At 39.9% G+C, this 16,156-nt stretch overlaps 2 protein-coding genes across 5 annotated transcripts in view; one reads left to right on the top strand and one right to left on the bottom strand.

Moving 5' to 3' along the window:
• Window positions 1–3,422, bottom strand: part of LOC102290339 (phosphatase and actin regulator 1) — a 50,573-nt gene extending 47,151 nt beyond the window's left edge. Inside the window, exon 1 of the mRNA XM_005912675.3 lies at window positions 3,201–3,422. Coding sequence (XP_005912737.1) covers window positions 3,201–3,312 — 112 coding nt within the window. The 5' untranslated portion in view covers window positions 3,313–3,422. The remainder of the gene's footprint in view (window positions 1–3,200) is intronic.
• Window positions 3,423–3,922: 500 nt separating this feature from the next.
• On the top strand, window positions 3,923–9,390 carry LOC102291891 (NAD-dependent protein deacylase sirtuin-5, mitochondrial). 4 transcript variants are annotated; one of them, XM_005912679.3, is made up of 10 exons: window positions 4,049–4,197; window positions 4,323–4,347; window positions 5,186–5,290; window positions 5,604–5,737; window positions 5,940–6,165; window positions 6,839–6,926; window positions 7,034–7,087; window positions 7,873–7,996; window positions 8,156–8,271; window positions 8,414–9,390. In XM_005912679.3, coding segments are annotated over exons 2-10 (921 nt in total). In that variant the 5' UTR covers window positions 4,049–4,197; window positions 4,323–4,346; the 3' UTR covers window positions 8,487–9,390. The 4 variants fall into 4 exon arrangements, with proteins under 4 accessions (XP_005912743.1, XP_005912742.1, XP_005912741.1 ...); XM_005912681.3 differs by lacking the exons at window positions 4,049–4,197; window positions 4,323–4,347 and adding an exon at window positions 3,923–3,980; XM_005912680.3 differs by lacking the exons at window positions 4,049–4,197; window positions 4,323–4,347 and adding an exon at window positions 3,930–4,039.
• Window positions 9,391–16,156: the final 6,766 nt, after the last annotated feature.

Genomic DNA, 16,156 nt, shown 5'->3' with positions numbered 1-16,156 from the left:
GACACGAATGCACGAGCACAAATCTCTGTTTAGTTTTTTGTTTTTTTGTTTTTTGTTAAAAACCCATAGACAGGATGCTTAGCTAAACAGTGATGATTCTCTGTCAGCTCACAGCTGCTATCCCAGACACCACACATGTCTGTGTGTGTGTCTATGTGTGTGTGTGTCCTAATAATATAAAGCATCATGACAAGCGGTACAGACTGGGATCAGTCTTGACACATAGGTCAGCCGTCTGTCAACACCTACACCCCCTTTCGTGTTTTATCGTTGACAGCAACGCGGTAACTGATGCCTTTATGTTATTATGTCTGTGTGCAGAGCCATTTAACTGCAGGGCAAATTAGATAAGTGCTGGCTCTAAACAGGTCAGTGCAATAAAGCCATGTTTCATACGTGAACCCTAATTCCATTACAAACCCTTAGAGTACCTCTTATTTGTAAGCCTTAGCCTTATCTCTGTAAAAGTCAAAGTTACAGCAAAGACTGGGGACGCCTGATCCATGCATGGGCTAGCTAAACCTACTTTTAGTCTTAGGGGATAAAGCAAGACAAGATATGAACCTTCAGTTCATCTTCTAATGATCGCACAGATAAACCTTCCCAGATAAACTTTGCAGACATGAATGAACACAAAGCATAATAATCCCATACAGGATTAGTGGTGTATTGATCATAATCTCATTATGCTCTCTTTCATTTATTAAAGGAAACAAAAACAACAACAACAACAAAAGCCAAAACATTTGTTTTTCATTTACCATATTTTCTTTCTGTGCAGAGAACTGGGGTGTGTTTAAACCATTATAAGAGTTTAAATGCATGACAGGTAACTATTCAATGTCTTGCTGTGAACTACAGAGAGATAATTGCTTAGTACTTGCTTCACATACTTGGCAGCCCTGGTCATTTATCTTTATTAAGCACCTGGGTGCACAAGCACAAGACTTTTGGTTTCCTTGGCAATAAGCAAGCTAAATCCTGCTCCACTTCTACAGGTGGAAGTGAGTCAACAGCACTGTTGTACAATTCGCCCCCGTACCATCTTTATGCTTTGTGTGAGCTCGATGGTAGAGTAGGAAAATAAAAATGAAGCACAGAGACAACTGACAGTGTCCTGTCACTGACAACAGGCTCGTCTCCACAGGCCAAACACTCACTGGTGAAAGCAAAATAGACTCGAACTGTTTCTTTTTTCCCCTCTTTTTCATATGTCAAGAAAAACACAAGTGAGCATCCGGTGCTGCCTGGGCTCGCGCTGCACACCTGGGAGCTGTCAATACAGCTGCCGTGCAATGACAAGCTGCACTGGAATCCAAGCTGTCCTGATGTGAGACTGCACATGCTCCGCTCTTCAAGCATAAAACTGCATAAAATACTCTTAACAAGCGATCATTAACTGATTTCAAGGTTTGGCTTTTCAAATAGGATATGTACTTTGTTTATCCCAAAAAGCTGGGAAATTACTTTGTTGCAGCAGCCAAAACATGTAAACCAGCCTTGAAGCAAGTATTAGAAAGGTGGGAAAAGAAAAAGCTTAATTTAACTGAAAAAAGAAAAAGTAAAGATCTGAACAAATCAAAATCTAAATATAATACAATCTAACAAAGGACTTCAGGGGTTGTGGTATGAGGCAGGAAAGATTTTCTTTATGGGAGCATTTTACTGCTTATTTTTCTTGTAAAGGACTATGATGATGATGAGATGAGAAACACTTTATTTATCTTACATTTGGGAAACAATGATGATAATGATAATAATATGTGAATAATATGTGTAGATGATTTTCTTCCAAGCAAATTTCCTGTATTTTATGAATGTCTTACTCTTTGAGATTTGGAAGTGTTGCTCGGGGTGATGGGGGAGGAATTAAAGGCGCCACATTGGGTATTTTCACTCATTTTTAGGACATTTTGCAACCAAATGATTCATTGATGAATTACTAACACATGATTTCATAATGACGCGACACTGCTTTATCACTGTTCAAACTTCTTCTCATTAGCACAGTAATTTCATCTAAAGCCATCCTTTATAAAGATATTTGTGATATTCAGGTGAAAATATGTGCCATTGTGTGGTAGTTTCAAATAAAGAAAGGATCTTTTGAAAGCTACAATACATGGACATCTGGCCAACATCCAAACCTTACACACTACAGACATGGCAGCTTCAGCACCCTATACATTTTGCTGAGTGGATGATGGGTGTGATGCCAGCAAGCTGATACAGCAGGACAAGAGGAACTTCGCCAGCTTATTATATAGAAGCTTTATGAGAAAAGAAAAACAGCAGGGCATGTGATTCAGTTAATGAGACCAATAAGAGAAAACCACATTTTTGGCTGTGATACAAAACAAGCTATCAAACATCCTTCATAGTAGGCTGCTAACTGGCGTGACTGTGATGAGATCTGTCGCCGAAACAGACTGTTGGATGCAGCTTTGTAGTGTATCATAATCACACTGTAGTGCAGAAGATCTGAATCCGGTTGACTCAGTCAGCATAAAATGCCAAATCACCATGGTAACAGGGGATGCAACACACTTTGCACAGGGTGATGGAGACGGGAGACTGTTCGCCACCAGCATCATCTCGGATCAATGACAGCTGTTTATAATGCAGTGATTAGAATCCGAGAGAGAGAAATACATGCAGGACTTCGGACATCCCACCTGATTTTTTGTGCACCACAGCCAAAGCTGGGGCTACTACAGGGTCACGTTGAAGATTTTTTTTTTTCATTATTATGTAACTGCGTTGAATTACAGTGGTAGCAATTACCAAACGCTGACGAAATCAAAATCCACACGAGACTGCTATTTAAAGCTATGAAATAAATAAATAAATAAAAATGTAAAAATCTGTATATTTTCTGTATTCCGGAGTTTGCAGCGGACACCATGCCTCAGCGTTAGTCTACAAAGTTGCATAACATTTCACACACATTTCTCCCTCCCTTTCAAAAATATCTAAAGCTACCCATTAACAGATTTTGAGGATTAAATCCCACACCCCAAAAAACTGTCCTACAAATCCACACATTCTGTGGAAGCTCATTCGCATAAAAACAGGAGCGTATTTTAGACCGTAATCTCCTCACTCCACCCACATCATTGAACGACATCTGGAAAGGGGGACAGAAAAAACATCCAACAAGAAGATCTGAGAGCATGACGGCTGGACGGATGTGCTCTTACCTGTCCGCATGCTGGAGGAGAGTCGTGCTTCTATAAGATATGGTGTTTCACTCTTGGAGCGGAGTCTTCTTATCGGTCTGCGGTCTGTGCTGTTGGCTGGAGTGGTCGCCATCAATTTTCACCCAGTGTCCAGTGGAGACTGCTCTGGCCGACTGGGGGCAGATGCAGAACCACGGCCACTCTCACACGCTGGGAGGTAGCTATTGATGACGGGAAGGAGCGGGAGAGCGAGAGAGGGGGAGAGAGAGAGAGCAAATGAGAGAGAGAGAGAGAGAGAGAGAGAGAGAGAGAGAGAGAGAGAGAGAGAGGCGTTGGTGGGTTATGACATGCATACACTACACAGTGCGAAGGGATATATAAAGCCATGATATGATCATTTCATTATCATTGATCAATTCAGATTTTTTCACATGTAAAAACTGTAACATATAATCTCAAATTAGAAGAGATTAGGACTTTATAGGTTACGATGTATACAATTATATTACGGTTAAATACATTTGTGCTGTATGGAAATAAATATTTTTTTCGAACCAAAATAATTACTAATAATATATCTGAAATAATCTTATTTGATAAAATCTCTATCCGTTTGTCAGAGCTTTCATTTTTTTAAGCACAAAAAGTTGAAACCACTGAATCGTTAAACCTGAGAATGAATGAATCATCTTGAATGAACTGCAATTTCGCCAACGCGCCAGCAGGTGGCGCTCACGCTCGCGAGTACTATTTACGACAGTTTGATACGTTTACGGCTGCTCCCGATAATCAAGCGTACAGGTAAACAAGAAAACTCGTTGTGGCACTCTGCTCTGATAGAAGGTTTATATCGCAGCGAGGTGAGCACAATAAATGTATTGTAGCAAGTTTATTTAAAACACGCTCATATTTGTAGTATCAACAGATACATGTTCGGATGGACTGGCTACTTCCTGCTTATTTGACAGCGAGCACGATTTGATCCCTGTGGCTACTCCTCCCCCCGACTTTAAAACGGGTACATGTCGACGCAGCCGATGTTTGGAGTTTGTTAATGAGTTTGCAACTTGTTAGCTGCAGTTAACAATGTCTTCTTTTCATTAATTCATCGGCTGAAACGCTTCTTTGGGTTATTTTTGGAAGAAACGCGCGACAAAGAGCCGCAGCAGTAAGTAGTTGTAACGTGTACTCGGATTGTGCAGAATCTTTATAGCCTTTAACGCCTAGATTAGCTTAAGCACCTTTTGACATGTTTTTTTTAAACCTTAGGCTTGACATCTCGTTAAACGTAATAGGTAGTTTATTCAGGTTAATGGGCACTCACTTTTGTCATTTTCTGTTATTTTCCGTTGGCCTCAAAGTAGGAAGAACTGGCAACCTTCTTTGGGTTTAATACGCGACATTCGCGTGTCTTATCGGGGCCTAAAAAGGGAGGCTATCTGAGTTACGTTGCAGCTGCATTCATTTACGTGCCTTTTTTGTATTTATATTTCACTGGCATATAAAGCAAAACAGGCACTGAATTTTGCATTTATTGTTCTTTCGGAAGCGCCATTTGTGTCTTGTGGCGACTGTCAGATAAATACAAGTAAAGCAAAACAATAAGTGCTGCAGCAAAGTGAGCGACTCTCATATCAACTGGATTTGTTCATCAGTTATGCTACAAGTCTAAAAGACCTTCCTCCTGATGGCAGTAAGATGTATTGATCATGTGTTGTGACACATCACAGAGGATGTCTCACCCTGTCACACCACCCAGGACTCCCAAAGCTGCATCATACTGTTTTGTTGCTGACCTGTAATCCATGTTTACGTGGATTACACCACTTAACCACCAGCTACACATACACTTCCACTCACTGATGTGCTATGATTTAGATCAAAACCTCTTTTATACTGTGCTTAAACGGTGACTCTTACACTGTCCCTTCAAACATCTTGTGTGAGCATGCGTGAGGTTACACATTGGATTTTCAGCCTTTTTCTATCTTTATCTGGTCTTCCAGTGACAATGCTTCTCCGAAATCGAGCTGTCGTTGCTCTTGGGCTTCGAATGTGCTCCTCTCATGTGACCAAAGGACCGCTGGCTGATGCAGTGAAACACAGCTCAGGTAAAATGAACACTTGTGCATAGTACTACATAGTACAATGTTTGAGTTACATCATTCTGTGACATATAGAACCCGAGTAAGAAGTCAGTTCATGAAAAGCAAACAACTAAATCCTGATACGCTTAATTAAGAAGTAGGAAGTGCATCACGGTAACTGAAGAGAAGACAGGCTGCTTGATTCTATCGAAATTAAAATGATTATGTTTTTTTTTCTTAACTCATCTGGGTATCATCATTATGTCTGAAGGGTTTCAACGCTTGCAATTGTGCTTTCTGCTCTGATGTAAAAGTAGTTTTTATTATATTTTCCTAGACATGTCTGAATTCCGTGAGGTGTTTTCCAAAGCCAAGCACATAGCCATCATAACAGGAGCTGGTGTAAGCGCAGAGAGCGGAGTACCAACCTTTCGTGGAAAGAATGAGAAGTGGAGGAAGTGGCTGTCTCAGGTAACTCATAAAGAAGCAGCACACACTTTTACATGGATGCATTTTATTTTTTCTTTTCTTCTTTCTTTTTTTTTTTTTTTTTTTAGGTTGTATTTGTGTTTTCCCTTCCAGTTAAATATGCCTTTGGATTGTGCATTTTGATGGCAGCCTTCTGACCTTTAAAGTCTGTGCTTAAAACACAACCATGTGGATCTGTCCTCAGGACCTTGCAACGCCAGAGGCCTTCTCTCGCGACCCGTCTCGAGTCTGGGAGTTCTACCATTACAGAAGGGAGCTTGTGATGAACAAGAAGCCCAGCGCTGTCCATTTGGCTTTAGCAGAATGCGAGGCTCGGCTGAAGAAGCAGGGACGCTCTGTGGTCATCATCACTCAGTGCATAGATGACCTGCACCGTCAGGCTGGGTCCAAACATGTGCTCAACGTTCACGGTGAGGAGCAGAGCAAGTGACAACAGATACAAAATGCAAATAGCAGCTGTTTAATTTCATTACGTGCAGGATTATGTAAAAACTACCAGGAGGAATTATATGAAACTTGGTTGCAAGCTGGAGCATGACAGCATGCCTTGGCAGAGAACTGCACTGTCAGAATGGCCTTGCTGTTTTTGTGACTCATTACCTCCATGTCTAGTTTTGTGTGCTAATATTAAAATAATTTCACTCTATAGGTATCTTCAGTTTCACACTCAGTTTTAAGTTCTGAAATTGAACAACTTTTCCAGTTTGTGTTAACAATGTACAGTCATCCTAAAACAATTCCTTGTGTAGATATTAGTGGAAACTTTGACAGCGCTGTTGTGGTTTCGCTGGGATATGGAAAAATCTGATTCATAGTGGTTGGTCTCTCAAGCCCACAGATTTAGTCAGTAATTTAATGTCAGTGGAGAAAAGTCCAAGAAGTGTCCTGCTCAAGTGTTAAGTTGGCCTTTTAGAGGAACATTTTGACTGGCTTCTCTATTTTCATACTGTTTTGAGGGTGGCCAGAGTGCTAAAACGTTTGACTCACCTGCTAAAATCTTTCTTCTGTCTGTTCCCACGAGATGTTTTCTGTGATCCCAGCACTCTAATGTGCAACAGCTGTGTTTTCTGTGTGTAACTGCAGGCAGTCTGATGGAGACGCGCTGTATGAGTTGCGGTCATGTGTCAGTGAACAAGAGAAGCCCCATATGTGCTCCCTTAAAAAACAAAGGGTGAGTAACAGAACCTTTGAAATACCAACTCTTACACTGATCAACATAAACCTCCAGCATGGATGGATCACTCTTTAACCCACAGTCTTTGCTGTATTAATGTGCAGTGACCCTGGCCCAGATGTTCCTGATGCCCAGATTCCTGTGGATAAGCTGCCAAGGTGGGATTACTTTCATGCCATATTAATAACACTGACAGACAGATTTGCTAAGCTTTTTGTTTTGCATATACTGTAGTCGGTCAGACGCAAAATTAGTTTCCTCAAATTCTGCATTCTGCACCAGTCTAATAAGCAAACTTATTCTAATTGCATATGATTATGCAAACACTAAGCAATTGTCAGCTTGGCTGTTTATGCACTGTGTGACGTTTACATATTTCTTTGTGTAATTCTGTGTGCCTCACCGGGAAATCTTTCTCCCCTTTCGAAAAGCATGTGCTTCTTAGAAAGGAAACAAATATCAAAAACATGGAATCTTTTTAATAAGAAAACACAATAGCTACGAAAATGCACACTTAAGGGAAGCATGCCATCTGCATTATTGTGAAGGTTTAGGTTACCCATCATCTCCACCCACCTCCGGTGACCCTGTTGTCTCTTTGAGCTGCTGCAGGCCTGCAGGTTTTTCCTGCTGAATGAGTTTAAACTCAACTCCAATGTTCCTGTTAGTCAGGTCAGTTCTTCCACTGGGGGGCAGCAGTGCGCTATAAATACTTCAAATCCAGTTTTGCTTATAGGTGTCACTGAAAATATGGCTGAAAAGTTGCACATTGACATCTCCTGAGAAAACGGCTTATTCTTAGATTTTTATCATCTTTAATTATCAAGCATTTGGCTTTTCTGGCCACATCTTTGTCAGTGTGGATAGAATTTGAAAAAGTATGAGACCATTAACATGAGGACTTTATACTGGAGTACATGAGGTTTTATACTGCTCTTTGTAGGTGTGAAGAAAGAGAGTGTAATGGTCTTCTGAGGCCCAATGTGGTGTTTTTTGGGGAGACGCTGGACTCTCACATTCTTACCAAGGTGGAAAAAGAAATTGAAACCTGTGATCTTTGTCTCGTGGTGAGTCATTTTAATTTCAATATGCACGTGTGATATATACTGTATTCTTCCTGTGTAGTATTGTCATGTAACGCAATATTTGCTAAGAAATTACTCGACCTGTGTTTTTCCCATATAAGTTGCCACTGGAGGTCATTGTTGATTGTTGTTTTCCTATAGGTGGGAGCATCTTCTATTGTTTACCCAGCAGCCATGTTTGGCCCTCGTATTGCATCCAGAGGAGTACCAGTGGCGGAGTTTAATATACATACAACACCGAAATCAGAATATTTCATGTAAGTCAGTCAAATAACACAGTCCTCATTAAATAAGATGAAGTTAGACCACCTACACGCCCTTCAGACGTACAATTCTCACCTTCTGTGTGTGTGTGTGTGTGTGTGTGTGTGTGTGTGTGTGTGTGTGTGTGTGGCACAGGTACCATTTCCAGGGTCCATGTGGAACTACACTGCCTCAAGCTTTGGCACAACATGAGTCAGAGGTTTTTTAAAAAAAACACCGGGCTGACTTTTTCAACATCAGTTAGATTCAAAAAACAAAATAAAACCTACAAGCCAGTGCAGCCCAGACATTTCTTAGCAATACTCCAAATCACTTTAAATCATTGTAGCTGTTAATGTGCTTTAAGGTATTTTGTAAATCATTAAGCTTCTTGACAATTTTTGAGATGAATTTCTTAATACTTGAAAATGTAGCTCACTAACTGGAATCAGATCATGATTTTTTTATGTTACATGATATCGTGTGAACTATGCAGCTTAAAAGGAAAGGGAGAACATGCATGTAAAAATCAAAACAAAAGTCAGACATCAAAGGGTATTCTTTCATAATGGATGTTAATGAGAAGATCATTAAATGTTAGCACTGTTGTTCTCTAAAATGAAGCTGTAGATCAACATATTACTTCTGGTAGAGTGTTCCACTTTTCTCTTTCTACCGCATGAAGAGATGTACAAATCATAATATAATCTAGTGCCTTTTCAGACTGTTTACACAACCTTGACCAAATGCTTGCTTTAAGTTTCAAGTACAAATCTTTCAATGTTACAGAGATTTATTCCAGTGTACAGAGTTTGCTGTTGACCAAGGACAGAGAGGAAGTGAAAAATTCAGGTTATGCCTGTCATTTACTTTCTATGCTGGGTAATTGTGTTTATTATGACATGGGTCTTGTTATGTTACATGGATTATCCATCATGAATTTGATATTTTTTTATATACTTCTCAGTGTCTGTATTACAAAATGATGTGTTTCATCTCTTGGTGGGACGTGTCTAAAGAACAAAAACATCTTCTTTGTCCAAAACGATACGCACAATGTGTCATGATGTATTCTAGTAAGACTGCCAATACCTTTATTAAAAAATTCAATACAATAAAACACTAAATTGATATTTGGTGAGAGCTTATTGTGTTAATTTTAAAAAAGTCATAAATGTCTTTGGTGAATGGTAAATGGGCTGGTTGTTGTATACCTGTTTCTACTCCACTTCAGCAATGTAAAGCCTTGGTAGGTTACAGTACCGGGCATAACGAACCACTTGGCAAAGGAAAGGAAAAAAAGAATCTTTTGGCACTTTGCTACTGTTGCAAAAACAGGTTTGGGGCTGCATTTCAGTCAGTGGTGTTGAAGATATTGTCAAAAATGATGAAACTAGGAACACAGAAAAATACCATTTGTATCCATTTTCCTAGCAAAATACAAGGAAGCTACTCTTGCAGAGTCCTGCATGTGCAGAAAGTGAACAGTAGATGCCAGCGTGTAGCTTTCTATCTCAGATGTTGCTTACATAGTGATGTATAATTCTGCACTGAGAGGGATACGGTGGGAAAAAAAAGGCCTCTCAGATTCGGCTCTTAGCATGCATGAGTGAGAGGAAATGCAGATTTAAGTACCCCTAGGCCATCAGTGAACCCAGAGTTGTTACGACTGAGCTGAGCTGAGGAAACGATATCGAGCTCAATCATAATGCTGCTGAAAATGGAAACAGTTTGAAGTGGAAAGCAAGGCGACACAAGGTGGCCTCTGTTGTCCAAGCTGATTTCTTACAGGGATCTTGATAAATTGCATGTTTTAAGACTATTATTAGAATTAGTGTGTCTTTGTGTTACTTTTTTGTTATCCGATTGCTAAAGTATATTTTTCCTTGTGTAGTTTTTATTTTTCCCTAACTTTCTCTTGTTCAGGCTATGACTCATTGCATCATGCAGTGTTTAACCCCATAAAGCGAAGTCAACCTGCAAACACTGGTGACTGTTTACAGAGATGCTTTAGACACCTACTTACAGAAACTATCAAACACGTCACCAAAAGAACCACCACAAAGGCTACAAAACTGTTAAAAGCTGCTGTGTATCAAAAGTCTCTTCTCGCTGCTATGTTGTGATTTCCCCGGTTTGGAGACACTGGCCCGGTGCATGCTACTGGAAATGCTTCTCAAGTGTTTTATCTTCATTTACCGACTGGGCTAACATTGTTAAGTCATTCAATGGAAATGAGAGAGACAGAGGGTTAGGAGTCATTCAAATTAGCTTTGGAAGGTTATGTGCATTAGACAGTGTTATGTTAATATGATGACAGTCATAAAAAGAGTTATCCCAGGAGAGCGTGCGTGTATGTGTGTGTGCGAATGTAGCGGCGAGCACATGCGAACTCACACAGGTACGTAATCTATCTTTGGTTTCTCAGGGGAGGCTCTTCGCGTTGGTTCATTTCATGCACGCTGTAGTTTCAGCGCTGATTATAAATTTTTTAGCTCACACAGCATTGCAGCACCGCAAACCCAAATATAAAACCACAAACACACTGCAGCTGGCCCACATTGGTTAAAGAATAAACCCCCCCCCCCCCCCCCCCACACATCCATAATATCCTCCCTCCCTCCCACTGTGCTGCTGTTGTTCATTAATTAGCATCTAAAATCAATTAAGCATATCAACTGTATCTTATAATATATGTCATCATCACCATTGCCATGATTAGATTTCCTCATTTCCTTTTCTATTATTGGTAGCCCCCTTTAAGGAGAGGTAAGGCCAGGTCCCATTTGTCATCAGGAGAAAAGTACATGGAGAGGCACTTAAGAGAAATCTCAACTGTCTGATACAGTCATTTCTGGAGCTGATGTGAGCGAGGCTGCCAGAGAGAGGACAGCTACTCTGCCAACTCCTGCAGCTCATTCATGAATGCAGTGGGCAAGAGGAAAGTGTGGAAAAGTTCTTGACTGCTCCAAAAGCCTTAAGGTTAACAGACTTGCCATCTTTGGTGGAAAGGCAGGAGATGTGTCTCTGTCTCTGAGCGAGAAGGCAGACTAAGCCAGTAGATGGCATGTATGCAGTTGGATCTATAGAATGATACAGTTTTGATAATTCTGCCTCTGTACCAGCAGAGTGCTTTGGAAAAAAATAAAATAGAAGAATTATGCTGCTCCCTTGTATAAAATGCTCTGCAGCTGCCTTCAGTTGCTCCTTGTTTGCGGGCTTGTCCTCATTCAGTATTCTCTGCATTAACTGAAAACCGTGCTCTGTTGGTTGTAATCAGATGACTGACTTGGCCAATAAAGAATATCTAATTTCTTTTGCCTTGAGAAACCCATTTGTGACCATCTATGAAGCTGCCAGAAGCTGCAGCTTTTGACTAAATCTGAGCAGAGAATATAACCCTGCACGCTTCAGAATGTATCCTGCCACTTCTATAAACAGACACATCATCAGAAAGCGCTATTTGCACTTGCAGTCATACATACCTGACCTAACAGTATATAGCCACATATTGCTTTTAATGAGAGGAACTATATGCATGATAGAATCCATAACTTGTTTTGTTGCAGTCTCTGCACATCAAAAAAAAAAGATGTTTGATTTGATGTTTGATTGGCAGCTGGACTAGTGTTTACATGTGCTTGCATCAGAGGCGTAAGGCGCCTGAGAGTGTGTGTCTTGTACTGTATTTGTGCTGGTGTGATTTTTCATTCTGTATACATGCATATGACAAGAGGAAGTGTCAGACCAAACCAGGTCAGGCTGGTAGAGGAGCTGTGAAAATTGCACAGAGACATACTGTACCTTTACAGTTACATCGAGCTTGTCAGTGTTAGGCATGACATGACTCATTCTGCCATTTCAGTGTCCATTTTTTTCCAAAGAACTTCTGTTTACATATTGGTTATATAAAAGGCATTGCAATAATAAGTGGGCAAGTCTTAAAAAAGTAACTACATATTAAAGAATCTATTGTTTATAAAGTTAAAGCTATGTAGGATGAATTGTAAAAACATGGCTGCCCCAGCACAAACTAATTACCAACATAAAAACTGACCAGTTATTTTCTTACAGTTAAACAGTTTGTCATAGTTTTTCTGGCTTACAAACTAGATTTGGTTTGATACAGGCTTTTTGACAGACCTGTAAAATGTGTGTGATTAAAATAAACCAGCTATTCATTTTAGGCAACAGATTTGGGACTATTGGGTACAAAAACCTTGTAATTGCTGTTTATTCTTGCAGTATATACAGTACCCCCAAACCATCGTATTCTATGTCTAGGTATGAAATTGCATATATTATATCGCAGGCTGGATCAGTTTTGGGACTCCTGCATCCAACCATTTTCTTGACCATATATCACAAATAGATAACTGGATAAGCATTCACGCTCACATTCACACCTAATACAAATTTTAAAGTCACAAAATAACATTGATGTCTTTAGTCTGCTGCAGGGAGTCTGAGAAAACCTACTCAGACAAAGTGAGAATGTGCAAACTTCACACATAGTTTTGCTTTTCTAAAATTTGTATATAAATGATGTTTCATGATATGAATGTAAAATATACAGTTAATGTTTCTGTTTCTGTATCCCAACAACTCAGCTTAGAAGCTGAGTTTCGAAGATAAGTGTAAGACTGCCCTTTCTCTACAGGGGGGAAAAAACCCCTTCTATATTAGTTAGTAGGGCTGTAGTATTGTAATATTATTTTTGAATTCATTTATTCATTTCAGTTTAGTTTCAGTGAGTTTCCTAAGTGGATTTGTTTATTTTACTTTGGATTTTTTTTAATTGAAAATATTTAGGTTAGTTTTTTTTTTTTTTTTTTTTTTTTAGTTTATGTGTGAGTTTCTTGACAGTACAAACTCACACTCATACAGACATTCAGTCTCAGTAAACATCTGCACCAAAGCCTCTTCAGGTTGATTGTGTTGACAAATTGTATCACACTGACACCAATGACATTCCCTCTGTATATTTATTTTGTTTTATTTTATGGCTTTACAATAGCGTCTCGCCTCACAGCAAGAAGGGTTCCCTGTTTGAATCCCGACTGCTGCCTTGAATGGCATTCAGAGGTGTTCTTTGGATGTTGGCTTTCTTTTGTTTTACTGTCTGCTTTGATAATGTTGAAATTTCACATTTGGACACATCACTCCACAAAAGCTGTTGCCGCTGATTTTTCAGTCCAGTTTTTCTCTAATCTGGCATACCTCATCTCACCGTTCCCCTTCCTTAGAAATGCCTTCTTGACAGTCACCCTTCCACGGAGACCATTTCTGATGAGGCTTCAGTGCACAGATCAACCAGATACATCTCTCAGGTCCTGCATCCGGCCTTTTTCTGGATGACTTTCAGATACTGTCCATCATTTGATTTAGTCATATATTAATCTCCTTACTGTTTCCTCTTCCTATACATTCCCTGAGTTTGGCTGAAATAACAACAGTTTGCAGATAATCCCTCTGTTACCATGATGGCAACTATTATCATGTGGTAGATTGTTGCTTCTCACCCTCCCCACATCCTTCTGTGATAGACCCACCCACTTTTGGCCTAAATTTGATATTCCCAAACCCAAACAAACAATAAAGCAAAATGAGTGGAAAAGATTGATACTATTCATATGCAGACCGAGTTGTTTTTCCCAACAACTCAAGCACATCCCTGAATAACACTGGTGCTTCTAGGTAGCCTGATTGGGAGGGAGTTGTTGTTTGAAAAAGGCTGAGATAGGGCTCAGGTGCAAGCTAATCTGCTCTAACCCTGCACTAATTAGGATCAAGGCAAGCGGCCACTTTCTCCTAGTTATTGATCACTGGCCCCGCCTTGCACAGACAAGTGTATGGCTCCTATGAGAACAGCAACACAGGGCGCACATAAGAGGAAGCTCTGCCCTCTCTGCCTGCTGAATGTTGTTTGTGTCTTTGAAATTCAATATCCAGTTCCTATTCAACATCAAGCCTTTCGAAGTGTTGTTGAGTCTCATCCGTTAGGCCTCCAATCAGCCAGCTCTGTTTTGGCCTGTTTCCTAGATCAGACCCACTCAATATTCACTGTATAGATGTCTGTTGACCAGCATCACAGGCATCTCTGTCTCTATCGCTTATTTATGCATAGATCTCGCTCACTTTTCTCTCTCTTCACAGATTTAAAATAGGCTTTGTGGTGACATACAGCACACATCTAAATCAATGTGACGATCCCTTTATTGTCTGCTTGCTACTATCTGCCCAAGATTATTTGATAAGGAGTTTATTTTATGTTTAAGTCTGTACATTTGGATATTTCACTTAGTGTGACACACAAATACTTTGACTACTTGTCATTTTACTACTGATCTATAGTTTTTATAAAGACTCGTGGAAAACAGACAATGAAATCTGCTTTTGGTCTGCTTCAAGGTCTCATGTATAATGAATGCTGCTAATCTGTCATCAAGATTTATTTTTAATTAAAGTTGTGGGAAATAACTTTCATCATTTCACTGTTAACTGGTACAATATGGTAATGCAAACTCACACAAGGTTTTAAAACATGTTCCCAATGATCTGAAAGTACCATGAAAAAAAAAAAAACGCTATTGGAAAGACTACATTATCTGAACAAACAGGGGTGTTTTAGTCATGTGGTGTGGAGGATTCTTACCAGTATTTCAGGTGTTCTTACTTTCATTTTTGCTGCCAAATAAAGGTCATATTTATAAAATAGCCAGCTAATTCGCCACCAGTGTTCCCAGGCCACATGTACACACTGAAATGAATGTTAGATAAAATGAGAAAAAGTTCAAATTAATGCGACAGATCTGACACATGAAGTGTCTACTTGGTTAGCTGGCTCCGATGCTTCTGTGTTTATAGTGTGTGTGTGTGTGTGTGTGTGTGTGTCTTTATTTTCTTACTTGTCACTGATCTTATGCGCTGCATGGCGAACACTTCAAGAGCTCAAAGTCGGCAAGGCACGTGACCCTCTGGAAGACCGCCATTATTGGAGGCGACAGGGCACGTGGACTAGACGCAAACACACACTTGTTGCCTCTCCCAGATTACTTGAACTATCAGAAGCTTTAAGAGGATTTCACAGTGGGAGCGTGCTGGACTTCAATCTCATGGACCTGATGGCTATTGATCCATGCTAAGCTTTCACACAGAAACACACTCGCGTAACAGACACAGCTGTTACTTCATGGCTTCATAAACATAAATAAATGGTTTCTAGTTGTCAGTACTTCAGTATCTCTGTGGTTGTCTTCTTTCTCTTCTCTTTCCTTTTACCCACTCACCAGCAGAAGTAGATAGCTGCCCCTCATGGAAGTCTCTTCCTGTTAAAACAGAGCTCTTCCTTCCCACTTTTGTAACATTTGTAGTCACAGGGGAATGTTTGATTGGTGGGGTTTTCACTAAGGCCTGCATTATAACACTGGATTTCGTTGATAAACACAAAACATCTGAATAACAGTTCATACACTATTTAGGAAAAACAAAAAAATAAAAACAGTGAGAAAATTAAACTGTCATTTTCTATCCAGCCCACCCTTTAAATAAATCAGTCCCTCAACAGTATATGCATGCATATTAGCAATGCTGATGTGAGCGGTAGATTAGAAAGGTGGTGTCTGTAACCACGGAGACACTGAAGGAGTACCTCAGATGTGTAGGTTGATAGGTAAAGGGCTCGAATTAGGAAGCTGACATGTGAGAAAACAGGATATGAATGCTCTTTACAGGCAAAGGCAGGTACTGCATTGGCATTATAATCATTGCTAATACATTATGTTTCATAAGCTGAGGATGCAACACCTTTAACTTTGAAAAATAATGATAAGGAAAAGTATCCCTAGACAGGCTCCAGCCAAAAAAGAGAATGAATGGATGTTTGGAAATCATTCATTG

The sequence above is a fragment of the Haplochromis burtoni genome, unplaced genomic scaffold (genome assembly GCF_018398535.1).
Source record: "Haplochromis burtoni strain Fernald_Lab_line unplaced genomic scaffold, NCSU_Asbu1 Contig_3, whole genome shotgun sequence".
In the NCBI taxonomy this organism is placed as follows: Eukaryota; Metazoa; Chordata; class Actinopteri; order Cichliformes; family Cichlidae; genus Haplochromis; species Haplochromis burtoni.
This window is presented reverse-complemented; position numbering and strand designations above follow the sequence as displayed.